The 27,806-nt window shown below is 37.1% G+C and overlaps 1 protein-coding gene across 16 annotated transcripts in view; it reads left to right on the top strand.

The window, feature by feature from the left end:
- Nucleotides 1-23,178, top strand: part of ATF2 (activating transcription factor 2) — a 92,616-nt gene extending 69,438 nt beyond the window's left edge. For 15 of the 16 annotated variants that reach the window (XM_066346028.1, XM_066346023.1, XM_066346027.1 and 12 more), the window contains 4 exons: nt 1,047-1,196; nt 6,051-6,272; nt 14,313-14,418; nt 20,632-23,178. In XM_066346028.1, coding sequence (XP_066202125.1) covers nt 1,047-1,196; nt 6,051-6,272; nt 14,313-14,418; nt 20,632-20,858 — 705 coding nt within the window. In that variant the 3' untranslated portion in view covers nt 20,859-23,178. The remainder of the gene's footprint in view (nt 1-1,046; nt 1,197-6,050; nt 6,273-14,312; nt 14,419-20,631) is intronic. The other variant, XM_066346024.1, reaches the window with a different exon arrangement.
- Nucleotides 23,179-27,806: the final 4,628 nt, after the last annotated feature.

The raw sequence follows: 27,806 nt of genomic DNA, 5'->3' as shown, positions 1-27,806 counted from the left end.
TTTCATCACTGAGATACTATAGTATGATTATCTTGTGTTAATCATTTTAAATTTACAGATTATAACAATAAAACTACCCTCAAAATCGCATGTGCCATTTTCACCAAAGAAATCAGTTTCTCTTCATTACAAATATATATATTACTGTAGCAAATCAATAATGTACCTTGCTAAAAAGAGATGCAAAGAAATATAAGGCAATCTCTGCTCTTAAAATGCTTACTGTCTGATTTGGAAGGTAATATGCTTACATATGACACATTTTTGCTGATAGAATGGTGAGCTTTATTCAAATTGTGTCATTATAAAAAAGATAGCCATGAATGTCTAGGGCCTCATTCTGACACTAGACCTGTCATACTCTTGACAGTGGGTCAGGTACAATCTAGTTAACTGACAAAATGGACACAGGGAAGGGACAGAATTGGAAGTAGATGTGCTACTACTGTAGGAGGCTACACCTACCGAGGCAAACCCAGCTGTAGGTTCTCAGAGGAGGTTTAGCCTAACAGACACTGTTGTGGCCTAAAAAAATGCAACATCAGGTCATTGTCAAAGTAAGCACTGACCTCAGACCTGTAAGCAGAGATCAGAAGGTTCATATTTGGAAAAGAAAAGATTTTGGTCTAAGAATCTAAGACCCTGAGAATACTGGGATACAGGAGGCAGGAATGAGGTAGGAAAAAATAAGTGAAAGTATACATAATTGACCTTTGTTGCTTATTTTAGTTGAACAAAGTTAGTCATTTCAGTTAACTGTGTTTATTTTTTCACTCTTTCTCAAAATTGATTAGGAATAGCAAAGTTTGTTTAATATTACTAGACATAAAGACTCAGGTAAGCTTTCTAGAGGTCCTTCTGTTTATCTTACTGATATTTATAGTGATCTTAGGTATGTAATGAATTATGATAAATCAAAACTAATTATAAAGCTGAATGAATTTATGCATTCCTTAAAAAATATCTCTTGTCTAACCAGAGTATGTTAGGGGTTGGATATAGGTGAAAAGTAGAAAACTTTTTAAAAATTGTTGCTTGCATTTCAGAGATTAAAAGCTGCTTTGACCCAGCAACATCCTCCTGTGACCAATGGAGATACTGTAAAGGGACATGGTAGCGGGTTGGTTAGGACTCAATCAGAGGAGTCTCGATCAAAGTCATTACAACAGCCAGCCACATCCACTACGGAAACCCCGGTATGTGTGTTGTTTTTATCATTCAGCACTCTGTTATCATCCTTTAAGAAATATAGATATATACACACACACACACACACACACATAGTGCCTTAATAGCTATATACTTTGAAAAAAATATTTCTGGTTATATAGTTATTCCAAAAGTATAACAGAAGCCTTAGGAAAAGGTTGTTCATTGTAAAAGTTTTGATATTAAATAAAGTTGGTCCAGTCCATCATTCCACCAGGCAATTATTACTGCATAGGATACCTGATACGTATGTTGTTCTGACATGGCACAATCTCCATCAATTCTTTTTAATGGAAACTTTTTTTTGTCGATTGTATTCAAGTAACATATATATGTATTTCATTACTAGCATAAATCAAACAATATTTAATTAAAATTGTGAAACATCACCAAAGGAAAAGGTACGCCATATGACAGTCGTTTGTACCAGATAGAGGCCCTTTTTACCTATCTCTAGTTTGTGACTGCCTATTAGATGGTTGATATTTCTATATGTCCATAGTATATTTTTTTCTTTTTTTCTTTTTTTTTTTTTGACAGAGAGTCAGAGAGAGGGACAGATACAGACAGACAGACAGGAAAGGAAAGAGATGAGAGGCATCAATTCTTCATTGTGGCACCTTAGTTGTTCATTGATTGCTTTCTCATATGTGCCTTGACTGTGGGGCTACAGCAGATGGAGTAACCCCTTGTTCAAGCCAGTGACCTTGGGCTCAAGCTGGCGAGCTTTGTTCAAACCAGATGAACCTGCGCTCAAGCTGGTGACCTTGGGTTTTCAAACCTGGGTCCTTTGTGTCCCATTCTGATGATCTAACCACTGCGCCACCGCCTGGTCAAGCCACAGTATATTTCTGTAGTAAAGGGTTACTGTAGTCCTCTGAATGTTTTAGAATTCTAAACCTTTTCTTTACCCTTTAGAATGGGAGCATTGGCATTAAAAAGAAAACTTTCCACTTACACAGATAAACAGCAAGTTTTAATATGCCTCCTAAGCATAGGTATTTAGGTTATTATATCTTTATGAAACTTATAACAAAGTAGAGTATGGTTACCATTGTCGTTCACTAAACAACTTTACTAAGGGTCCAGGAGAGGGAAAGGAAATAAGTGTGTTTAATGTCATAAATCAAGGGTTAGCACGCTGGCTCATGGGCCAAATGAAACCCAGGGCTGGTTTTTGTTGTTGGGTTTTTTTTTGGTATGGCCTGCAAGGTAAGTTTGGAATTTACACCTTTAAAAGTTTATTTTAAAGAAAAATAAATATAATTTAATTCCTTATACTAACTATACTTTCCCTGGATCTAATTTTTACTTATATCTTTATATGTTTTTATTAGATGAACACTTCATTGCTGTATCTTGTTTCTAAAGTAGTTCATATTTTTTTTAATGAAGTGGAATGAATGAATCAGTGAAAGAAGGGAGAGAAGGAGGTACATATTCTTCTAATTAGTCTCAAGTCTTTGTTAGGCATAAAAATATATAAATATAACTTTATAATAGTTTCTGCTTATTATACTTGGGTTTAGCCTTTATTGTAATAACTGAGTTGTCAACTAAAAAAAAAGTTCTCTCATTTGGGCAAGTGAGTAAAAGAAAAAAAACCTGCTATAAGTTACAAGGACGAAGTTAAGAATATATTTCAAAGTTGCCACTCTTGAAGCCAGCAATAGAAATATTCTTCTAAAATTTATGTATATAAAGTAATCTAATACTTGATCTTTATTACAACTATAATATAATATAAATGGAATAACCCTCATAATGTTTATATGCTAGTTATTTGAAAAAGGAATTACATCATAACGTATTTTTTGGAGTTACAATGAGAACTATATAATTTGGTGATTTCCCTGCAGAATTATCTTGAGCTTATATATAATATAAGATTTATGTTTATTACATAGATTATGATGAGATAGCCATTTTATTTTTTCACACTTTTTTTTTTTTTTTTTAGAGATAGAGAGGGACAGACAGGAAGGGAGAGAGATGTGAAGCATCAATTCTTTGTTGTGGCACCTTAGTCATTTATTGATTGCTTTCTCATTATGTGCCTTGATGGGGTGGGGAGGGGCTACAGTAGAACAAGTGACCCTCTGCTCAAGCCAGCAACCATAGAGTCATGTCTATGATCTCATACTCAAGCCAGCAACCCTGCACCCAAGCCGGGTGAGTTCATGCTCAACCTGGCGACCTTGGGGTTTCAAACCTGGGTCCTCAGCATCCCAGGCTGACACTATCCACTGCACCCCCTCCTGGTCAGGCTGTTCACCTATAGGTAAAAACATTGTTTTCAGGCTTCTTCTTTGGATCATGTGCCTGTGGCCATTAAGTACTGTTTCCTTCACACTATTTCCAATGGTTTATTTCCTGTCTCCCATATTCAGGTATTCTGTGGTACAATTTTGGGATTTGTGAGATGCTTGGATGTATTTATTGTTCTACAATCCTAGACACTAGACAGTATCGCTAGTGAGTGATGATATCTGTTTCTGGCTCATCTGAGATAACTGGGCCAATCTCTTTAAGGGTAGAGAGATAAATGAAAATGAAAATCTGGACTCCTGTGTGATCTTACCCCCTCCCAATGAGAATTAATGAACCTGACCCTTAGAAAAAGACTCACCATAAATTTAAAAAACTGAAGAGAAGCTGAGTCACATGCCACATAACAATGTTTTGGTTAGTGATGGACTACACATGTGGTGGTGGTTCTGTAAGATTACAGTATATTTTTACAAGCAAATCTGTGATGGAAAAAAGAGAAAAAGAAGCAAACCATAAAACCGACAGACACCGTGGACATACCTCTGAAAAGAGTGACACTTTAGAAGAGCCTCAGGCAGGTCATTCAGGCGGTACTTCAGAGAAGGCAGTGTTATCACAGGTGATGACCGCTCCATGGGTCACATGGGTCTTTCTTCCCCCAAAGACTTTCCAGGGGACAAGATATGGAGGTGGACGGCAGTGATGGCAATGATCCTGACCCTGTTTAGGCCTGTGCTAATGTGTGTTTGTGTCTTAGTTTTTTGTTTTGTTTTTTGTTGTTGTTGTTGTTTTTTTTTTGCATTTTTCTGAAGCTAGAAACAGGGAGAGACAGTCAGACAGACTCCCACATGCGCCCGACCGGGATCCACCCGGCACACCCACCATGGGGCAATGCTCTGCCCACCAGAGGGCGATGCTCTGCCCATCCTGGGCGTCGCCATGTTGCGACCAGAGCCACTCTAGCACCTGAGGCAGAGGCCACAGAGCCATCCCCCAGCGCCCGGGCCATCTTTGCTCCAATGGAGCCTTGGCTGCGGGAGGGGAAGAGAGAGACAGAGAGGAAGGCGCGGCGGAGGGGTGGAGAAGCAAATGGGCGTTTCTCCTGTGTGCCCTTGCCGGGAATCGAACCCGGGTCCTCCGCACGCTAAGCCGACGCTCTACCGCTGAGCCAACCGGCCAGGGCCTGTGTCTTAGTTTTTAACAAGAGTTTCAAAAGTAAAAAATTAAAATAAAAAATTTATACATTATAAGTCATAGAATAAGGTTATAAAGAAAATATTTTTGTATAGATTTACAGTGTGTTTTAAGCTAAGTGTTACTACAAAAAAATCAAAAAGTTTTTAAAAAATTTGAAGTGTAGCATGGCTGGTGGTGGCGTAGTGGATAGAGCATTGGCCTGGGACAGTGAGGTACCAGGTTCAAAACCCCGGGGTCTCTGGCTTGAGCCCCTCTGTCAAGGCACTGATGAGAAGCAATCAATGAACAGCTGAAGTACTTCACATCTCTCTCTCTCACTCTCACTAAAATATATAAAAAGTTCACAGTTTATAAAGTAAAAAGCTAAAGTAAGCTAAGGTTAATTTATTTTTGAAGAAAAAAATTTTAAGTAAATTTAGTGTAGTCTAAGTGAATAGTGTTTATGAAGTCTACAAGAGTATACTGTAGTGTCCTAGGCCTTCACACTCACTCTCCCTCCACTCACTGCCTCGCCCAGGGGAACCAAGTTCTGCAAGCTCTGCTTATGATGAGTGCCCTATACAGATGTACCATGTTTATGTTTTATACTGTGTTTTTAGTGTACCTTTTCTATGTGTAGATACGTTCAGATACACAAATACCATGTGTTAAAATTGTCTAGAGTGTTTAGCACAGTAACTTGCTGTACAGGTTTGTAGGCTCGGAGCAGTACTGTATACCGAGTGGCCGAGGTATGTAGTAGTCTGTACTGTTTAGGTTGTGTAAGTACACTCTGTGATGTTCCCACAACAGCGAAATTGCTTACCGATGCATTTCGCAGACTGGATCCCAATCATGAAGTGGCAACTGACCACATACCAAAGTATGTGCATAACTTTCATCCTTGATTTTAGAGAAACTAATTTTTAAAGAAAATTTACAGATTTAATGCTATTTTTACTTCAAAAATAGCATAGAAAATATGGTTTCCCATAGTAAATTTAAATGTTACTGAATTTTTACCTTATAGTTAGTTTTCAAAGATTGAATAATACCATAATGTACTTTTACTTAAGAGCATACTTGGAAAAATATGAGCTCTGTACATGATCAGTTATTCCGTTTTCAGTTTCTTTATATTTCTATATAAATTAAAATAGAGAAACTTTTAAAAGACTGTATTTACCATAATAGTTACTTAGCATGAGAATCATTTTAGCAATGCTTATTTATTTCAAGGGATTTCTTAAACCATAGGGTGATTTTCACTTTGCCCCAAGATACTAAGACTTAGAAAATAAAGTTAGCATCTCTCTTTCTGCGACCCTTTACTCCCTGTGTTAATTCACTCACTACATAAAAATTTTAAAAGCTTCCATTTCTGTTTATTATAGGCGTCTCCGGCTCACACAACTCCACAGACCCAAAATACAAGTGGTCGTCGAAGAAGAGCAGCTAATGAAGATCCTGATGAGAAAAGGAGGAAGTTTCTTGAGCGAAACAGAGCGGCGGCTTCAAGATGCCGACAAAAGAGGAAAGTCTGGGTTCAATCTTTAGAGAAGAAAGCAGAAGACTTGAGTTCGTTAAATGGACAACTGCAGGTATGGTACATATATGTAAGTTTTGTTTTATTTATTTTAATACATAGTCATGAAGACAGCTCTTTCCTTTTTTTTCAAGGTAGCCAGCTAAATATTTTAGGACATAGTTGGGTGTGTATAGAAACTATGTAAAGCCTAATTTTGGAAACCTATTTGGAGGGAAATGAATTAATATAAAACTTAAAACACTGATACAATGAAGAAATTTTAAATGTGTTTAATTGTGTAGTATAAAAGTACCTAAACTTTATAAGTTGTGATACTAAGTTCTAAGAATCTTAAAAATATTACTGGTATTTTACTTTTCATGTCCGTTTTTTGGTTTATATCACAACAATAAAGTTGCTTTAGTAGCAGTTTTTGTTTTTAAGCCCTTTCATTCTTTGAATTATAAATTTTGTTTTGTTTGTTTTATTTAAAGTGAATATAGTGCTCAAGGAAGGTGCCAGATTGACAGCTTTGGAAACTGAAGGACTCTTATTATCTGCAGAACAGGTACAATGTGGCCAGTGGCACTAGAAATCATTTCATACTGCCCTGCCAATGTGCCTCAGATACATTTCTTAGGAACCTCCTGGCTATAAAGATTTAAGGCTCCTTCTTGTTTAGTCTTTGGTAAGATTTCCAATGGAGAAGCACCAGATCCTTCTATTTTTTCTTCTTCGTCTTTTTTAATTTTATTTAAATACTGTGAATGTTCTTCAATAGAATCTTCTAAACTACCAATCGATGAGAATCAACTAGAAAATTGATGTTAATGAATTGTAGTGTTATTGATCAGTCTTCTGAGTTAATTCATTCCCACTTAAAAACAAATCTTCTAGATAATTATTATTGATGATGAGAACTGCTCTCTTGTTAAACCTTTCTCTCTTTAAAAATGTCACTAATATAAATGTCTATTTAAATGCTTTAGAAAGAGTTTTTAGCATCAGGGATAGCATTTCACCGGTAATATAAATTTTATAATTTAATTTTTTTCATATGTGAGGCAGACATCTTTTATACTGTATTGTGTTTTGAATATTGACATGTTAGTTTTAGAACACGTCTTACAAAATATATCTTAACCATTTAGAAAAAAATCTACATCACAGATTATTAATTTTTTTCCTCTTAAATTCAGTGAAACAGACTATAGGTACCATTTTATTTATACCCTACGACTATATCTACCAGGTTTCTCTGTTATACTATGCCCCAGATGGGCAGAGCATCGCCCTCTAGTGGGCATGCCAGGTGGATCCCAGTAGGGCACATGCAGGAGTCTGTCTCTGCCTCCCTTCAGAAAAATACAAAAAAAATAAAAATAAGTAAAAATGTTTGAAAACTATAAATGATATATAAATACAGTGTGTCCGTAAAGTCATGGTGCACTTTTGACCAGTCACAGGAAAGCAACAAAAGATGATAGAAATGTGAAATCTGCACCAAATAAAAGGAAAACTCTCCCAGTTTCATACCTATTCAGTGCAGTTCGATGTGGGCTCACACACAGATTTTTTAGGGCTCCTTAGGTAGCTATCCCGTATAACCTCTACAGACTCGTCACTGACTGATGGCCTACCAGAACGGGGTTTCTCCACCAAACTGCCGGTTTCCTTCAACTGCTTATCCCACCGAGTAATGTTATTCCTATGTGGTGGCACTTCGTTGTAAATGTGCCAATATTCACGTTGCACTTTGGTCACAAATTCGAATTTAGCGAGCCACAGAACACACCGAACTTTCCTCTGTACCGTCCACATCTCGACTGGCATGGCTGTGGGCTGCTCCGCTGTATACATGGTGTTATGTCATCATCTGTGCATGTGCACATGCTGCCACATCATCCTACAGAAACTGGGAGGGTTTTCCTTTTTGGTGCAGATTTCACATTTCTATCGTCTTTTGTGCTTTCCTGTGACCGGTCAAAAGTGCACCATGACTTTACGGACACACTGTATATGGTCTCATTATTCTTGGACTTTACTTTGGGCCAGTTTTCTGCTATGACCCAAATTTTAGCAGTAGTAATAGCTTTTTTCTTTTTCTTTTTTTTTTTATTGACAGAGAAAGGGAGTGAGAGAGAGGAACAGATAGGGACAGACAGGAAGGGAGAGAGATGAGAATCATCAATTCTTCGTTGCAGCACCTTAGTTGTTCATTGATTGCTTTCTCATATGTGCCTTGACCAGAGGGCTACAGCAGAGCGAGTGACTCCTTGCTCAAACCAGCGACCTTGGGCTCAAGCCAGTGACCTTGGGCTTCAAGCCAGTGACCTTTGGGCTCAAGCCAGCGACCATTGGTCATGTCTATGATCCCACGCTCAAGCTGGTGAGCCCATACTCAAGTCAAATGAGCTTGTGTGCAAGCCAGTGAGTGACCTTGGGATTTTGAACCTGGGTCCTCTGCATACCAGTCCGACACTGTATCCACTGTGCCACTGCCTGGTCAGGCAGCAATAATAATAGCTTTTAATGAGATATTGCTATTTCCTTATACTGCAGAACTGTTTTCACCATTATTAATGGCAGTGGTGTTTATTATTTGAGAAAACCTTGGAAAATTCAGTATCCAAAATAAGTGTAACTTTCATTAATTTTATGTACTTTCACCATATAAACTATGATTAAAATGTCATTGTAAATGTGTTACATTTTTATATTTCCTAAGTATGATAGAAATTTTTTGACTAGAGAATAAAGATAAGATTTGCCATCTAAGTACAAGTTAGCTAGCACATCATTTCCAAAGCATGAAACTTTTAAATAGAACAAATTCAAGATATCACTAAATTAATTAGTTATATTCAACCATAGAGCTTAACTCAAATTAGAAGTAGAACAAGTAAAATCAGTAAAGTCTCAGTGATGATGGCATCATAGTTAAATGAGAAAGTGTTCTGTTTTAGAGGTGCATACCAAAATATGAAGACAGGTGAAGTGTGATATGTTGTTGGGCATTTTCTTTAAAATACTTCTGCAGAAAAGAATAAGGTTCATTTGTATGTGTAATCCTGGGAAAATGTAATATATTGTGGGCAAAAAAAAGTTGCTGGAAATAGTCTAAATGTCCATCAGTGAATGAATGGATAAATTGTGGTATATACATACAATGGAATATTATTTAGGCATTGACGGTACATGCGAAACATGATGAACCTTAAAACATGCTGAAGTGAAAGAAGCAAGACACAAAGTCACATATTATATGACTCCATTTATATGATATACCTAGAACAGAAATATCCATAGAGAATGCAGATTGGTCGTTGCCAGAGACTGAAGAAAGGAAGAAACTCATTAGGGCAACTGATTTGTTTTAGAGTGGCAGAGATGTTTTATAAGTCGATAGAGGGAAGTGGTTGGTTGTACAACATTGTAAACGTACACTAAACACCACTGAATTATTCACTTTAAATGGTTGATTCTGTATTATGGGAATTTCACTTCAGTAAATTACTCAATAAAAGGTTAGTTGCATACTAAAATGTATACCATATATCTTTTTTATTAGTAAAAGGTTTATAATTAAGTTAGATAGATGAATGTGAAGGTGTAGAAATCAATATAGAAATGAATTTGTTAAATATAGGTAAAATTTTAGGAATGTCACGTACCAGGATGTAACAGTGGTAAAGAGATAGGGTTTTGGGAAGCATGGATGGTCTGGGAAGAAAAGGTACTTCAATTATGACTTTTTCTATTATTTTGAGTGGATATATAATTTTTTTTATTGTTTTTTAGTTGTTAAATAAAAAGTTTTAAAATAGAGTGAAGAGTTAACATCCTTATAGTAGATTCAGGAATAAAAAGTTTTTTTCAGTTTTTCAATAGCAAAACCAGTAACTGTAAAGAATGGAATGATTCGTAAAGAAAATTGAATGTCAGAGAAGTAATTAAACTGTACTTTATGTGAAAACATCAGTTCTAGATTTTTTTAAATAATCCTTCATGTAACATTTAGGCTTAGCTTATTGGTGTAGTGGGCAGTAATAATTCATATCCAATAGAATTAATTAATGTTGAGGTATGACTTCGTATTTTTACCAAATATATATTAAGTTTGAAAAAATACTAATTATTCAACCTTATTACCCCAGTCATGGAATTTAATTATATTTTAGCTTTCTCAGATCATTGCTAATAAGGCCATTTTATCAAATTGTATTAGAGACATTTATGATAATCTAGACCAGGGGCCCCCAAACTACGGCCCGCGGGCCACATGTGGCCCCCTGAGGCCACTTATCTGGCCCCCACTGCACTTCCGGAAGGGGCACCTCTTTCACTGGTGGTCAGTGAGAGGAGCACATTGACCATCTCATTAGCCAAAAGCAGGCCCATAGTTCCCATTGAAATACTTGTCAGTTTGTTGATTTAAATTTACCTGTTCTTTATTTTAAATATTGTATTTGTTCCCGTTTTGTTTTTTTACTTTAAAATAAGATATGTGCAGTGTGCATAGGGATTTATTCATAGTTTTTTTATAGTCCGGCCCTCCAACGGTCTGAGGGACAGTGAACTGGCCCCCTGTGTAAAAAGTTTGGGGACCCCTGATCTAGACCAAGAATTGCATGCTATTAATTTTAAATTATATTTTAAGGTAATATATGATTTTGTTGTTCTTTATTTGAAATAATTTTAACCTCTTTGTGGCTTTGTCTTTCAGTTATACTCATTTTGGGGGTTAGTTTTCAGTTTACAATTTCAGCATGTTTCCTTTATGAACAAAAGTCAGACCCTTTACTAACAGTTACTGTTTGGATAATACTTGTGGATTTTGTTGTGGATGTCACTTTTAAAACTTTGGTACTGCAAAATGTATGTGGAATAGAAGTTAAATTAACAGAAGTATACTTTGATAGCTAGATGCATGAGTTTTTACCCATAAGTTAATGATAAAGAAAAGGTTTTATCTACTGGTTCATTGACTGTAAAGGAATAAGGTAACATTTTTAGTTCTTATCACTTGAAATAGAAAGGAATAGCAACAATTCAAGATGCTATACAATGACTGTTTTTCCTGAAAAAAAAAAAAATGTGTCCTATGATATAACTGTCTTCCTTTTTTTCCCTCTGAATTTTTAACTATATCTGAGAGGGGCAGAGGGGAAGGATAATAGTGATACAACCTGTACCGAATACATTTTGTTGAGAGTTTGAGACCTAGTACTTCTTTTTACTAGTCTTGACTGAAAACCTTCGAGTCTTTACTTTCCTATCAGTCATAGAGTACTTTATGAAGATCAGTGAGAGAGGATGTAGAAAAAGTATGTTGTAAATATGCTATGCAAATACTAGTTATTCATTATTCTGTCATTAAGCATCTATTGTGTGCAGGGCATGTTATTAGACACAGAATATAATAGTGAAAACAACATTGTCCTTGCACTTACAAAATTTATGGTCTAACAGAGGAGACAAACATGACACAAGAAATTACAGTATGATGAATGGAGAAGGGTCATTTCCATTCATTTTGCAAAATATTTTCAAAATAGAATCCTATCATCTATATTTCTATTTTGTTCTCAGGTACAAGGTTTTGCATCCATGACAGCCTGTGGAACTGTGTTGTGGGAGTCTTGATACTTGATCTTTGATTTTTCTAAAGACTGAACATGAGAAAAATTATGTCCTTAGCAACAAGAAATTCCCCAAAGAAAAAACCATCTCTAACATTATTTGTTTAATTTTAGGGGTAGTGGTTGAACTAATATAATAAGTCAAAAGTTATATATTTATGGAATACCTGGTATCCATCTATGGCCAAATATCAGTGAGAAGTTTTGATTGATTGATAATTGGTTACACTGTCATGATTTCATCAGTCTGATCTGCTACACATAAACTATAAAAAAAATTTGTTCCTTAGTATATAATTAATTTTTGAGTAGCTAAAAATATGGAGCAATGGTAAGATAATGCTAAAATAATTTACATTTTGTTTTATTTAGACTGAATGATTTTTTTCAGCATCTACTTTAACTTTACCAAATATACTTTACTTGGATTAGAAAAAAATCAAGAATTGCTCACATTTAAATGGGACTTTGACATTTTCAAAATGTCTTTATGTTCCTTATTTCACTTCTGGTATATTTTACCCCCTGGATGTAGAATTACCATGGGCCTCTCTAAATATCACTATGTACTGAGTCTGTGCTAGGCTGTGCTATGCTCTGGGGAGACGAAGGGCTAGATAATACTAGTCCTTGAGAAAAATCCCAGAGGTGGCAAGCAGGTAAACCAAAGAATTACAATACAGTGTGGTAAGTGTTCTATATTAATACACACACACATGCACACACATACATACATGGCTGTGGAAGCAAAGAAATGGACATCTAACCTCTTTCCTATGCAGACTTACACTGTATTAAGTTGACTGTTAAGATCAGTGAAATAATTAGGAAGGCAAAAAGGAAAGATTTTCTGGATAGAGACAACAGTATGTGTTTAGTTAGCTATACAAAATTTACATTTGATAGATAAAAATGGTTAAGTACAAACTAATGGGAAAGTGGTTCCAGGTACCAGATTATAAGATTGTATCTGCTTGACATACATATCCAGCCCTGTTTTATATTACAGAAATTAATGAGAGAAACTTGTAGTTATGAGTCTCAAAATCAAGCTGACATAGCAGACAGGCAGAAAGTTTCTTGGAAGTTATATCATATGTTTGATTACTCATAACATGGTTTCTCATCAATAGTGCCATTAATAACGAACTATAACTAGTGATACTGATACTGACTATAGTATTTTATAGAAATGAGTTTTCTAAATAGCACTGTTTCTTTTTAAAGTGAAACTTGTAAGGTTTCCTTTTTGTACTTTGATCACTATAAACCCATTCTTGACTCAAATACAATAGTCTGAACAATTTAATCTTTTTATTAATGGTTCAGATTTATTATGAGCATCAAGTTTTGTTCTGTGCATTAATATAGTGTTGCAGTTCATTATCATTGGGATGTGAGGAACTGTTTGACCCAACGGACTTGCCTTTATATTGCTTAACTTTTATTCTTTTGATTTTTATGCTTGTCATTAATCATGCCAGGGAGCCTAATGAATCTAATCTGCTAAATTACTTTGCATTAAGCTTTCTGGATAAGAGACTGAGGGGTGGAAAATGAAGTGCCTGAGCTTTTGTGTACACCCATTTGCTGTGTTCAGTTAATTTGGGTTCATGGCTGAAATCTGCATAGTTAAGGTTAATGTAAGTCCAAGTAAGTAGATATGTTTGTAAATTAAGGTGTTTTTTTTATGTTATCAACTTATTAAATTTATATTATTTCTAACTTTGAGTATTGGTAATTATCACTAAGCTGTGTCTTTAATATTTGAGGGTGACCCAGTGAGATTAACTGGACTGTCTCCATTTGAAACTTTTACAGAGAATCTTCTACATTAATGCATCCAAAACAAAAGCTGATATGCTCATTCTGTAATAAGGAACAGGACAAATCACCATTGATTTATCAGATTCAGATTTAGATGTGGATGAATTGCCTAGATCAGAGGCAACTAAGCCATTTAAAATCACATCTACTGTCACTGGTTTCATGTCCGGCACAGTGCCTTGCAGCGCATGTTAGGTATCTGTGGTGATTCACTGGGATTCACTGGTTATTGGGGTTTCCTGCATGGAGCTGAGTTTTCAAGATAAATTTTTCATTTTCAAGTGAATAGAGTGAAATTTTTTCCTGACTCCCTTGATGTTTCAAAATTGTCACATAATCAAAAGGTAATAACACCTTCAACAGGTAACCAGTAATATATATAAGCAGTCCCAAGGCAAATGATAAAGTAAAAACTGAAATATGCTATCCAGTTGTAGTGTTATCTTAAATTTTTATAAAAGTTGCAGTTTTTATACAAATACTAAAATATAAAAACTGATGTGTACGAACTAAACATATTTAAGCAACATATCTTGTTTATTCTTTGATATTTTGTTAAAAATATCTAGTTTCATTATCTTAGTCTTCACTTGTTTTAAACAGTAAGAAATGTTTAATCTGACGCTGGTGGTAAAGTATATAACTTGTTCCTTCTCCAGAGTGAAGTCACCCTGCTGAGAAATGAAGTGGCACAGCTGAAACAGCTTCTTCTGGCTCATAAAGATTGCCCTGTAACCGCCATGCAGAAGAAATCTGGCTATCATAGTGAGTAATGTTCCATTACCTGTAGCCTTAGGCTACATCAGTGAAATACTGCCACAGTGAACCAGGCTCCCATTAAAACAACGGAGACTGAAATTCTAATATTTAACATTAGAACTTCTACAGGGTTATTATGGAATGGGATATACTTCTTAGAATCTACAGTTTTTGAATTTTCCTATTTCTAGCTTTTTTGTAGGGATGGCTGTAGATCAACAAGATGGGTTAGTTAGTAATTTAAGATATAGTGTAAGTAATGGTGAGTATTTTCTCTTCCCAGTGTAACACTTTGGAACATCTCTTTTCCCACCTGCATTCAAGCTTCATTTTTTTTTAAATCACCTGTCTTCACTTAATATATAGTATTTGTTTATATAGTATCAGATCCTGTTGCTCATTATTAGATAACAGCATTGTGCAGTTTTTTTTTTAATTGTCGTGAACCTTTTTATATCGAATCTTCTAGTTCAGGCGTCCCCAAACTACGGCCCCCTGAGGCCGTTTATCTAGCCCTCGCTGCACTTCCGGAAGGGGCACCTCTTTTATTGGTGGTCAGTGAGAGGAGCCCTGTATGTGGCGGCCCTCCAACGGTCTGAGGGACAGTGAACTGGCCCCCTGTATAAAAAGTTTGGGGACCCCTGTAAAAAGTGCTAAAATAGAACAGTATTTAAATTATCTGCTTATTGGTTTCCTCTTAAATATATTCCCTAAAAATGAGATTCGTCTGTGTTCAGCATTTTAGAGGTTAATTGTGGTTTTTTCTTCTTGTAATGTCCTTTTTGATAAGATGCACAATGTTGCAACCAGCTGTTACTCTTGAATAAATGGCCTATTTTGTCCATCCTACACAGATTTGTAACAAATAACAGGACTAGGAACGTGTTAGGCAACATTCATAATGTATAACCCAGGGCTTTCATTTTTGTGATTTAGTGATATTTCAGGATATTTGTAAATGTGAAGATTGGTTCAACCATATGTATCCACTTCATTTTAATTTGCCAGTGTCAGTAATTCAAAAGAAAGAAACATTTTTTTGGATGCAAACAGTTCCTCAGGTGCTCACAATAAAACTTATTGGACACCATCTTTACTTGCAGTCATTGTAAGCAGTTTCATCAGAATGGCAATATTTTTTAATTTAAAAGGTTCTGTAGATTTAGCAACTCTCTATTGCCATTTATATTTAGAACATTGATTTTTGTCAGTTTTGAGCAAATAAATCTCAATCCTTTGATATCTAGTCATTTTGACAGGATGGTAAAACACACTGTGGAGTAAATTGGACGCATATAGAAATGCTTAGAGTTTGTATTAATGATTGCTGCAGGGATGAGGCCATTATGGCTTTCATCTGACTTAACAACATAATTTCCTATAGCAGCTACTGAGTTCAGCATTATGCATACATGATTTTCTTAAGTGTTCTCTGGAATTTTGATAGCTCAAGAGGAGCTGTACAATTGATTCTATAAAATTAGAAAATTAACTCATTTTTCATTTAATTAAAAATTATCTGCAATTTTTAAATTTTAGATAATTTATTGGATAATCCCAACAGTTTTCTCTCTATTCTGTGTTCAGCAAATGTAAGCTAATTTTTTATTTTAAGCAATAATTTATAGTTATATTTAAGTGTATAGCTATATGGGTTATGTCCTATACCAGGGGTCCCCAAACTACGGCCCATGGGCCTCATGCAGCCCCCTGAGGCCATTTATCCGGCCCCCGCCGCACTTCCGGAAGGGGCACCTCTTTCATTGGTGGTCAGTGAGAGGAGCATCGTTCCCATTGAAATACTGGTCAGTTTGTTGATTTAAATTTACCTGTTCTTTATTTTAAATATTGTATTTGTTCCCATTTTGCTTTTTTACTTTAAAATAAGATATGTGCAGTGTGCATAGGGATTTGTTCATAGTTTTTTTTATAGTCCGGCCCTCCAATGGTCTGAAGGGCAGTGAACTGGCCCCCTGTGTAAAAAGTTTGGGGACCCCTGTCCTATACCCTTAAATAAACTGACTGAAAATCTAGATTAATTAGTGAATATATATTATACTTGGTTGTGAGAAGAATGCAAGACATTTTTGGTTTTGGGAATTACACCTGTTTCCCATCAAGTCATCTAAGTAATCAAATTAACTGAAGTACAGGCCCTGGCCGGTTGGCTCAGTGGTAGAGTGTCGGCCTGGCGTGCAGGAGTCCTGGGTTCGATTCCCGGCCAGGGCACACAGGAGAAGCACCCATCTGCTTCTCCACCCCTCCCCCTCTCCTTCCTCTCTGTCTCTCTCTTCCCCTCCTGCAGCCAAGGCTCCATTGGAGCAAAGTTTGCCCGGGCGCTGAGGATGGCTCTGTGGCCTCTGCCTCAGGTGCTAGAATGGCTCTGGTTGCAACAGAGCAACGCCCCAGATGGGCAGAGCATCGCCCCCTGGTGGGTATGCTGGGTGGATCCCAGTGCGGTGCATGCGGGAGTCTGTCTGACTGCCTCCCCATTTCCAACTTCAGAAAAATACAAAAAAAAAAAAAAATTAACTGAAATATAGTTCTAGCATAAAATTAGTCTTCATCATCTTAGGAGATAATTGGATTTTGCAGAAATTTTTAAGTAATTTTTATTTTCAAATTTGAAATCTTTGGGAAAAATCTGATTTCTCTGTTGTTTAATTGTCAAGGTAAATGTAGAGATTGACTAAGTGAATATTTAAATTTTGTAGAAAATTGAAGAAATTTATAAAGATACAGCAATTGCTAATGGTGAGCTGTAGTGCTAGTTAATTCTTTGAAAACATTTCAGAGAGAAAACAGGTTTAATAGAAATAAAGGAATATTACAGAATCATGAGGATAAAAGTGACAGTTTAAAGTCACACTGTCACAGGGTCGCAATTTTAACACTGAAAGTTGTGTGTCCTAGGAAACCTCAGTCATAGAGAAACTGACAATTGGCACCTTAACCATCAGATAGTATAAAATGTGAATGAAAATACGATACATTCCAAATGTTTCGGTTCTGTGAAGAATAAAGCTTATTGCCATTAATTCATATTATCTAGATCTCTGAGCATAATTAAAATTGTCTTATAATTGTTTCTATAATCATAAATGGGGAAGGAACGCTTCTTGGGCCCTAAATGTAATTGAGAGCTTGTACAATTGGGGCAAAAGTCAGTTTACAGTTGTGAATACACAAAACAGTTTATTCTTGTATTTTTATTATTATTTTTATATGAACGACTATAAGCCTACTTTTGCCCACCCTGTATTTTTAGTACTGAAAATATGTATGAACAGAGGTAGAGAGCTTCAGAGAGTGAGTTGTCAAACAGCTGGCTTCTTTCCATGCAGGGCTGAGAATGGCAGTGAGTGCCGTAAGATCTCTGTGTCTTTCTAGTGCTTGTGATTATACTAGTAATTTTCCTCCCCTCACCTTCTACAAGTGATCAAAGGTACAGATGTATCATATTATAAAGGTATTTTATGTATAAAATTTACAATTACAGAATTTACAAGTGAGTACCTATTCTTTGTACAGCCTAAAGATTTGCTTTACCTAATTCTGAAAGACTGGAAATAATCACTTGTTCCTTAGAATTTACTGTTTAATTTTGAGTCACTGCCTTCTGTATATTTACATTTCCTTATTACACTCATCACAGATCAGCCTCTTTATTTTTGAAAGCTAGTGCATTCCTTAACCTTGACAGAAAGGTCAGTTTGTTGGCCTGTTGAAAAATAGTGGTAAAGTCTGACCTGCGGTGGCGCAGTGGGTAAAAGCATCGACCTGTAACATAACACTGAGGTTGCCGGTTTGAAACCCCAGGCTTCCCTGTTCAAGGCACATATGGGAGTTGATGCTTTCTGCTCCTCCCTCCCTTCTCTCTGTCTCTCTCTCTCTGTCTCCTCTCGTTAAAATGAATAAATAAAAATCTAAAAAAAAAAGAAAAATAGTGGTAAAATAAACAAAGAGGGCTTTTTAGTGGTCTCTAATGTTTCTTTGAACACATAACAGTTGTATTTGCTATTTAACTAAATTGTGTTATAAAACATTTATTATAATTTAAAAATAATTATGATTGTGATTTCATTATACCTTGAGGTCAAATTTTTATCCAGAAGTGTGGTTTTGCATTCATAGAAGATTATGGAGAAGATGGGATTGTCTCACTTATATGTTTTAAAACTTGCTTTTTAAAAATGTATGAATTGGGGCAAATGTCTCAAAATTCTGTAAGAATTGCTGTATTTCAAAAAACCCTCAAAATAAGGAATTTTACCTGAGTAAGAGTTGTGCTTTGCTAGGTTCATCCTTCTTCTATATTATACATCATGGGATAAGTCCTGTTTCATAGGGCGTAAGTCTTTTGATAATTGACTTCAAGAATGGGGATTTGGCCATTAGTAAGCAGGCCAGTATGCATTCTCAGATTTGATAGAAAGCCAGCTTATTGTCTCTTCTAAACACTAAATAAAAAATTATTTTAATGCCAGTATGACATTGTTTTTAGAATGTTCAATAATAAAGTTAAACAATATTGTTTAGGAGTACATACCTATTTGGCAAAGCTTCAAAGAAAAAACAAGGGAATGGTTAAAGAAATATCAGAATGGTGAGCATCTCTGGTAAGGAGAGGAGCTTACAGGTAGCATCAGGGTTATTGGGAATGTTCTCTTAAGTTAGGGGCTGGGTTCACAGGTGTTTGTTATTGTGTCTTGTAACTACGCACACTGTGTGTTGTGCATATCACATTTCACTAAAATTATTAGATTCTATTCTGTTAAAGATATGGGAGATTTGTTTTTCAAGCCTACAAACTTGTAGATTTCTTTTTGTAAATATTTAGAATGCCTTCTCCTGAATATCTTTCAATTACAGCATTAGAGTTTTATATAGATCTTTATTTGAATCTCAATTAATTCATGCAACTGTAACAGCTGGTGGCATTTAGATTCTAGATATTGCTTATTCTCATGTGTATGCGTCATTAGAGTCAGGTGTTGTGAGCACCCATTATGGCACTAGATGGAAAGTCAGCCAGAATAAATATAGTTCTAGAGACTGTGGAGGGAATAATTTGAAGATATAATTTGTATGTGAATTCATTTTCTTTATGCATGTGGCAGTACATTTTTTTTTTAATAAGAATGGGATGTAGGCAAATAGATTGGTTTTGTTAAATGTGTTGTTTAAGAAGGGTTTGAATATAGGGAGGGAGGGAAAGAGAAGCAGATGGTCATTTCTCCTGTGTGCCCTGACTGGAAATCAAACCCAGGACATCCATACGCCAGGCCAACACTATCCACTGAGCCAGTTGGTCAGGGCCGTAAAAAACTTTTTTTTTTGCCCTGGCCGGTTGGCTCAGAGGTAGAGCGTCGGCCTAGCGTGCGGAGGACCCGGGTTCGATTCCCGGCCAGGGCACACAGGAGAAGCGCCCATTTGCTTCTCCACCCCTTCGCCACGCTTTCCTCTCTGTCTCTCTCTTCCCCTCCCGCAGCCAAGGCTCCATTGGAGCAAAGATGGCCTGGGCGCTGGGGATGGCTCTGTGGCCGCTGCCTCAGGCGCTAGAGTAGCTCTGGTCGCAACATGGCGATGCCCCGGATGGGCAGAGCATCGCCCCCTGGTGGGCAGAGCGTCGCCCCATGGTGGGCATGCCGGGTAGATCCCGGTCGGGCGCATGCAGGAGTCTGTCTGACTGTCTCTCCCTGTTTCCAGCTTCAGAAAAATGAAAAAAAAAAAAGAAAAAAAAAAAAAACCTTTTTTTTTTGGGGGGGGTATTTTTCTTAAGTTGGAAATGGGGAGGCAGTCAGACAGACTCCCGCATGCGCCTGACTGGGATCCACCCCGGACGCCCACCAGGGGGCGATGCTCTGCCCATCTGGAGTGTCGCTCTGTTGCAACCAGAGCCATTCCAGCGCCTGAGGCAGAGGCCACAGAGCCATCCTCAGCGCCTGGGCCAACTTTGCTCCAATGGAGCCTTGGCTGCGGGAGGGGAAGAGAGAGACAGAGGAAGGAGAGGGGGAGGGGTGGAGAAGCAGATGGGCGCTTCTCCTGTGTGCCCTGGCCAGGAATCAAACCCGGGACTCTTGCACGCCAGGCCGACGCTATATCACTGAGCCAACCGGACAGGGCCAAAAAACTTTTTACTCTGTATATTGACTCAGCTTACTGATACATTCTTAACAATATTTTAAGAAACTGAGTAATTTTCCTTTTTCCACTCAGCTGCTGATAAAGATGATAGTTCAGAAGACCTGTCCGTGCCGAGTAGTCCACATACTGAAGCTATACAGCACAGTTCTGTCAGCACATCCAACGGAGTCAGTTCAACCTCCAAGGCAGAAGCTGTAGCCACTTCAGTCCTCACCCAGATGGCGGACCAGAGTACAGAGCCTGCACTTTCACAGATTGTTATGGCTCCTTCCTCCCAGTCACAGCCCTCAGGAAGTTGATTAGAAACCTACAGTGCAGCAGTTTTAGATACTCATTAGTGACTTCAAAGGGAAATCAAGGAAAGAGGAAAGACCAGTTTCCATGTATGTGAAATCTGTGGTTGTAAATTTTTTTTTTTTACTTGAAATTAAATTTGGCTCTAAAGTTGGTGTAGCAGCAGTTGATGATCAAACCGAACAACAGTTTTTAGTCTCTGGAAAAAGACTGATTTTGCTTTTTTTATAAATATTGTTAGATTTGTTCATTTTTCTGTGCTCATTGTATAAATTGTATTATACTTCATCGTGGTTTATTTCATTTTTAATTTGGTGGTGTTTTAATAAATGGGGGTGTTACTGAATCTCTCCTCCCACTTCCATTTCTTTTGACCACCTCTTAACCCTCAACTGTGATGGTAATATTGTTATATCATTTATACCAAAGTTCTGCTTAAATTCCTATTGACTTTGTATGATAACAAAGTCATAAAGCACTAATGAGAAATTTGTTTTTAACTTTTTGCCGTTTATTTTGCACATTATGCAAAAGGAAGAATATTAGAGAACACGTTTTAAGTGCGTGAAAACATGGTAAAAGACATACAGTGCTTTTATGCACACTTAATCTTAAACTAAATCAAGATCATTAATAGTGCATTTTTCTTTTATAATATTTTAAGTAGACATGAATTTTGGAATCCTTTATCATTTCAAAAATGACTATTTTTCAAGTCTTAAATTCAGTATTTTAAACCCTATGTTTTGAGGCTAATAAATGTGATATTATATCATGTACAATACAGGGTTATCAAATATCTAATAATTTTTTGAAATTAGGTTTTTAGGTTTTTTTTCAGATTTCAGGTTACAAACTGAGAAGTTTATGCATAATTAAGTATGGTATAGTTGCCAGAAAAGCCTAAAAATTACTACTTAGAAAATTTAAGACTGTTTACCCCCATTGTCTTGTACTTGCAAGCTAACTTGTACTTATTCTTGTGAAAGCACTGTCATCTTTTAGTAGCAAATTTTGATAACGTTTCTTGTGGGAAAAAATCAGTATCTATCTTTAGAACTATGTAATTATGTGGGAAGCAAAAGTGAGTGAGAGAGAGTATATGTATGTATGTGTATGTATGTCTTTCAATAGTTTATGCCAGCAATCTTTGCTTGAATGTTTAACGATGCCTTCAGTGTGATGCTGGCCAATAGGTGATTGCAATTTAAATGTCATTACTGTGCAGGCTTGGTTAACTAACATTCCATGATGTAGTTTGTTTCTGATGAGATGATTGTAGGTACACTTTTCTCATTATCCAGTCATCTGTGGGATACTGAGTTTTCTAATGTGCCATTATCTATTTTTATTCTGCAATTATGTTAAAAATACAGTACAATATTTTAAAATAGACTAAATTGTTAAAAATTTAAAGGTAGTAGATGTGTGTAAGAAAACTTTGTAAAATAGTAATGAGTCCTACCCAGTAGCAACTTCTGGCATTCAAGCAGGATTCCATTATGTAAATACCTGTAATGCATTTATAATAAGTTGTGTAGTTTGTTCTGTACCCATACTACACTGTTTGCTAAAGTCTCAGTGCCATCTCCTAGTGAGACTGACATTTAAAAACCTATATGGAATATCCTTGATAATTCAAGGAAATAGCCCACCTGCCTAAGTTCCAGACTGGGAAACATTCAAAATACACAAATGACATTTCAGGACTTTTAAGTTATGAAGATGATAGCAATTTTATTGTTTCGCTTATTAAAATGAAGAACATTCTTAGTTGAAAATTCTACTTCTAAAATTTTTTTATTTTTAACTGATTTTTATATTTTAAAGTAATCAATTTCTAATCATGATTTCACCATAGTTATGCTAAGGAGTTGATCTCAAAGGCACAAAATATGAATTCTGCAAGAAGGCTATTTTTATTGTAGTTTGGATGGGTTAGGAAAAGCCTCAAGTCTTCTCTCTCCTAAGTCCTTCAGTGCATTTTCCTTTCATTTTATTTATGCAACTTAAAGTTCTTTGATAACAGGAATTCTTGCAACTGTAAAATAAAGCTACATTAGATGTAAGAAGTCATGTAAACGGTTAATGAGCTTACCAACATTAGCAAAACTTTCATTGTAAATCAGTCTGTATTCAGCAAATAAAAATCATTACTAGTTACACAAATTTCATTTTGACTTTCAGGATGTCACACTACTTCTGTACCTAGCATTTTGAGTCCTACATTTGCAATGTTACACAAACTGTACTATTTTCTTTGATGTGCAGTTTGCATGAGTAAACCATCAGAGAATAAATTCTATCTTTAAATTATGTTCATAATTTGTTTGTTCTTAACTATCTTTCATAAAGTAACATCACCTGATAATGCTATTTATTTCCGTCAGGGCATTTATCACCTGAAAAGAACCTGGTATTCTATTTCTGTGATAAACTGTGTTTTTTCTCAAAGACCCTTTGACTGCAGGTTGCTCAGGCCTCATTCCTCTTTCTCAGCCATCACTTTAAGCCCATTCATACACAGTGAACCTTTCATTTATGTCCCTATCCTGAAACATACCTTCAACCTCAGCCACACACAGATCCACCAGCCTTTGGTGTCTCTTGGTGCCTGCCTGCCTAACAAAACATCTTAAAATATAACATGTCCAACACTGAACTCTTAATCTTCCCCACCCTACCCTGAAAGTTAATCCTCCCATGACCTTCCATACGTCAGCTGATGACAACTCCATTCTTCCCGTTGCTTAAACCAGAACAACCTTGTCATTCTCGATTTCTCTTTTCTTACAGTCCACATCCAAGCCATCAGGAAACAATGTTTGCTTTACGTTCAAAGTCAACCAGAATTCAACCACACCTCACCATTTACACTGCTGTCACCCTGATCTGTACCATCATTTCTCACCCAGATTATTGTGTCTGCCTCCTGTCTGCTTGCTGTTGCCCTGCTTACTGCAGCCCATCGATACAGCAGTTAGATGCTTTTCAAATATAAGGCAGGCCCAGCTCCCTAAATCCTGGAGTGGTTTCTTGTTGCCCTCAGATCTAATTCCTTACGATGGCCTACAAGGCCTAGATATTCTGTTCCCCCACCCCCAGCCCCTAACATCTCCAACTTACCTTCCACACCACTTTATTCAGTTTATGATGCTACTAGGTGTCATTGTTCTAGGTGCTTGGAATACACCAATTGCCAAGACACCCCTTCCTTTGTGAAGCTTACATCCTACATGGAGTGGGAGGAGATATATGTTGGCAAACATCGCACAGTAAGTACATCGTGTATATTAGAAATAGTAAGTGCTAAGTGAAGAGCAAGACTAGTTTTGCTGCAGTTTCTAGAGGGATGTTTTGATTTTACCTCAGATTGAATTGATCCTGAGATACAAAGAATCACATGACTACTTTTTATTTTAGGGTATACGTTCTAACAAATGTGCTTAACCTAGGTTATGTGATATTAGGTAAAAGATTTCATAAAGACAAACTGGTATATTTCTGTAACAAAGTTTGACAACTGATAAAAGAGCAAAGTCATAAATCCTTTAGGACAGGAAAGATAATCTCTTATCTCTGGCTTGTCCTTACTGTCAAACGTAGTTCTGATAATTCTACATCTCGGAGACTAGAATTTGATGCTTGAGAATGTTATAGAAGAAACATTTACTTGTTGGCCTTCATTTTATATAAATACACACATGCATTGACACAAACCAAGAGAATACCAAGTTATCAAAACAATTCTAAAAGAAATTTAGACAAAAGAAATTCTGACATTTTGAGATTATCTTGACCACAGGATAATAGTTTTCAACTATTAAGAATTACATCATTGCCTGACCAGGCGGTGGCGCAGTGGATAGAGCATCGGACTGGGATGCAGAGGACCCAGGTTCGAGACCCTGTGGTTACCAGCTTGAGCGCGGGCTCATCTGATTTGAGCAAAAGCCCACCAGCTTGAACCCAAGGTCGTTGGTTCCAGCAAGGGGTTACTCAGTTTGCTGAAGGCCCGCAGTCAAGGCACATATGAGAAAGCAATCAGTAAACAACTAAGGTGTTGCAACGCGCAATAAAAAACTAATGATTGATGCTTCTCATTTCTCTCCGTCCCTGTCTATCCCTCTCTCTGACTCACTCTCTGTCTCTGTAAAAAAAAAAATTTTTTTTTAAAAAGAATTACATCATTTTGTCTGATGTAGTTGTAAAAAACATTTTAAATTTTGATAAATATAAATAACTCCTGTAATTCACTTACATGGTTTAAAAAATACAAGTACAGATCATCCCAGACTATCTGTAACTATAGACTGAGACTTTTAGTGTTCACTGAAACGGGTATTAAGATCCTAGAGAGCTAACACGTGTGTGTGTGGGGGGGGGGGGGGAACAAGGTGTAAAATGAAGACCTTTCTAAAAAATACATAAATGATGAGTTGCCGGTTACATATACTGGCATAACAAAAGTGTGATGAGTGAAAATGTTTCCAAAATGAAAGCATTACTTTTGCATAACAAAGGCCATGTGACATTGGAATCTGCAATCAAAGGGAAAATAATGTAGTTTTTTTGTTCTAATGCAGCAAAGTTAATTGCCAAATAAATTACCAAATATTTATCACAACATTCAAACTAGAGGGTGTTGTTAACTTAATAGTAAGCCTATGAGTTCCCCAAAGGTACATGCAAATTTTCCAATGGCTGAGAAGAGGATGCCATTCATACACCTTATCCTGATCACAATACCTATTTTACATTAGGTTTTACATTTCAGACATCATTTCTTGGGCTAGAATTTTATTTGAACAGGCCAGTTGCCGTGGTTTTAACATGCATTATTTTAGTTATTTGGTAACTGTTCTAAGTCTTATTTTAATTATATCAATTATGTCAAATAAGGGCTGGTTTGCTTTGTTTTACAGGGTTTTGCTTTCTGAGAAAGACGAGATGTTCCCTTGGAAGAGTACCTTTTAAAAGTATTTTTGATTTAATAATTTTTAAAACATGTAAATTAAGAAGATTTGCTGTTTTTCATAGCCTGACATGTAAATTAGGCAAAAATTATATACTGGGCTTTATTTAGCAGGATTTAAGATTATCAAGTTGTCTGAGTTTCTTATAACTGGGAACAAATGCATTAGGTGAGGTCTATGAGGAATAGACAAAATTTGTCAATATCATTGCTTCAAAAATAAACCCTTTTGCGTAATCTACTAATACTGTTGGTGGGATTGTAAATTGGTACAGCCACCATGGAAAACAGTATGGAGTAAATGGCTTCTTCAGTTCTGCCAGTTTAGTCCCCTCACACCTGGGCAAGAGGGACTTCTTCCCTGAGCCCCTCTATCACCTGAGATCTGATGCTCAACCCTTGCAGTACAGAGAGGATTTGAGTAGTAGGAGTGCCCAGCCCAGGTTAAAAAAGAAGAAGACAACGTCAAATTTTTTCTCTCATGTGAATGTAATAGATTCTTGCACAACACAGTATCATTTTCAGTAATGTCAAACACTCATTTTCTTTTCCTGTTTTAGTTTTTTGTTTTTTTTTTTTTGTGTGTGTGTGTGTGTGTGTTTTTGTTTTGTTTTTGTTTTGTTTTTTTGTTTTTTTTTTCATTTTTCTGAAGCTGGAAACAGGGAGAGACAGCCAGACAGACTCCCGCATGCGCCCGACCGGGATCCACCCGGCACGCCCACCAGGGGCGGTGCTCTGCCCCCCAGGGGGCGATGCTCTGCCCATCCTGGGCGTCGCCATGTTGCGACCAGAGCCACTCTAGCGCCTGAGGCAGAGGCCACAGAGCCATGCCCAGCGCCCGGGCCATTTTTGCTCCAATGGAGCCTTGGCTGCGGGAGGGGAAGAGAGAGACAGAGAGGAAAGCGCGGCGGAGGGGTGGAGAAGCAAATGGGCGCTTCTCCTATGTGCCCTGGCCGGGAATCGAACCCGGGTCCTCCGCACGCTAGGCCGACGCTCTACCGCTGAGCCAACCGGCCAGGGCTGTTTTTGTTTGTTTGTTTTTTTTTTTACTTTTCTGAAGCTGGAAACGGGGAGGCAGTCAGACAGACTCCCGCATGCGCCTGACCGGGATCCACCCGGCACGCCCACCAGGGGGCGATGCTCTGCCCATCCGGGGTGTCGCTCTGTCGCGACCAGAGCCACTCTAGCGCCTGGGGCAGAGGCCAAGGAGCCATCCCCAGCGCCCGACCATCTTTTTGCTCCAATGGAGCCTCGGCTGCGGGAGGAGAAGAGAGAGACAGAGAGGAAGGGAGGGGGGGTGGAGAAGCAGATGGGCACCTCTCCTGTGTGCCCTGGCCAGGAATCGAACCCGGGACTTCCGCACGCCAGGCTGACGTTCTACCTCTGAGCCAACTCGCCAGGGCCTCCTGTTTTAGTTTGTAGTACTGTCAAAAGATTTACGTAGTGCTTGAGAAACATTTTGCAATGTCAATAATTATTACTCTTAAATTTGTAAATTTCAGGTCTAGATGCATGAATGAATGATATCAATTCCCTTTATTATTGGCAAACTACATAGATGGACATTGAATTGAAATTGCAATAAAAATTGCAGTAAATTTGATCATTGTGATTTTATTTTACCTTTTCATATAATTTTACTATTATGAAATAATTTTTGAGAGAATTATTTTTACATTTATATTTTCCATTTTAATAAAATTATAATTTTGTATAGTTTAAATAATTACATTTACTTTCAACTTTATATCACTACTGTCAGAGAACAGAAATTATATGAAAATCTTATATCAACATAATTTTATTGAAATGAAGACAACAATAAATAAATTAGCCTGACCTGTGGTGGCACAGTGGATAAAGCATTGACCTGGAATGTTGAGGTCGCTGGTTCAGAACCCTGGGCTTGCCCGGTCAAGGCCCATATGGGAGCTGATGCTTCCTGTTCCTCCCTCCCCTCCCCTCTGCCCTCTCTCTC

Source organism: Saccopteryx leptura, chromosome 7, assembly GCF_036850995.1.
Source record: "Saccopteryx leptura isolate mSacLep1 chromosome 7, mSacLep1_pri_phased_curated, whole genome shotgun sequence".
NCBI classification, from domain to species: domain Eukaryota; kingdom Metazoa; phylum Chordata; class Mammalia; order Chiroptera; family Emballonuridae; genus Saccopteryx; species Saccopteryx leptura.
Note: the sequence above shows the minus strand (reverse complement) of the source record. Positions and strands in the feature narration are given on the sequence as shown.